General features: G+C 44.9%; 1 protein-coding gene across 1 annotated transcript in view; it reads right to left on the reverse strand.

The window, feature by feature from the left end:
* LOC125483089 (dynein axonemal heavy chain 6-like) overlaps window positions 1-1,057 on the reverse strand; it is a 343,417-nt gene that overhangs the window by 61,704 nt on the left and 280,656 nt on the right. Inside the window, 1 exon segment of the mRNA XM_048596614.1 lies at window positions 739-906. Within this exon segment, the coding sequence (XP_048452571.1) occupies window positions 739-906 (168 nt within the window).

Genomic DNA, 1,057 nt, shown 5'->3' on the forward strand with positions numbered 1-1,057 from the left:
CATCACTCTCACTGTCCACATCACTCTCACTGTCCCCATCACTCTCACTGTTCCCATCACTCTCACTGTTCCCATCACTCTCACTGTCCCCATCATTATCACTCTCTTCCTCATCATCACCATCCTGACCGCCGTTTTCCGCATCCTATTAGTCTCCATCATCACCACCATCCTCGTTCCTATTAGCATCATGACAATCATTCACCTTATTAGCTTGCACACTTGTCGCATTGCTCTCTTCAGCAGCATAGATTCATCAGCTCCTGGGGCTGCTTTCTCATTCAAGGGAGATGGCTGGTAGTTGATTAAACCTCTGGGTCTCTACACCTCTGTTGGGGCACAAATTTGGGAAGCTGGAATCTTTGAGGTGAACTCTGCAAGTGCAGGAATTGAACCGCTGCTGTTGGTGTTATACTATATTGGAACCAGCATTCCTGCAACACAGTTAGCAGGCCCCCTAAAGTAAATGTGCCATCGTGCCAAATGCCCACAGAGCTGCTCTCTCATTAGCAGGAGAGGTGGCTGCTAGTGGTTTAACATGAGGGTCTTCATGCCTAACACAAGGGGAAAGTTTGTGAAGATAGAATCTTTCAGGTAAACTGAGCTGGAGCAGCTCCTCATTAGTATCATCCTCAGCACCAACCCTGTCCTGGTTTTCTCATGGTGTCTCAGTGGATGTGGTGCTGTGTGGGTTGTGGCATTTGTTACTGTCTGTCTGATGGATATCCTGTCTCTTACTTTCATATTTGTTGAGCTGTGCCTGAAGTGGTAATCCGCAAGTACATTTTCCAGTTTTTTCATATTTCTAATCTGTTTGTAGATTCTGTTGCTGCTTGGGACATACAAATCCATAAAATCTCCAAATAAAAAAGAATCAGCAATCAACTGTGCAGGGCTCCACTTCACCTGGTAGATCAAAAAATCAGAACACCCAGTCAATCTTTCAGTTCATAACACAACAAACACTCATCAATATTGTACCATCCACAAAACTCCTGCTCAATATCAGACATTGTGTTCAACCCCTCTCCAAAATCAGGCATTGTGTTCAACCCCT

This window comes from Rhincodon typus, chromosome 5 (assembly GCF_021869965.1).
Source record: "Rhincodon typus isolate 14 chromosome 5, sRhiTyp1.1, whole genome shotgun sequence".
Lineage (NCBI taxonomy): Eukaryota > Metazoa > Chordata > Chondrichthyes > Orectolobiformes > Rhincodontidae > Rhincodon > Rhincodon typus.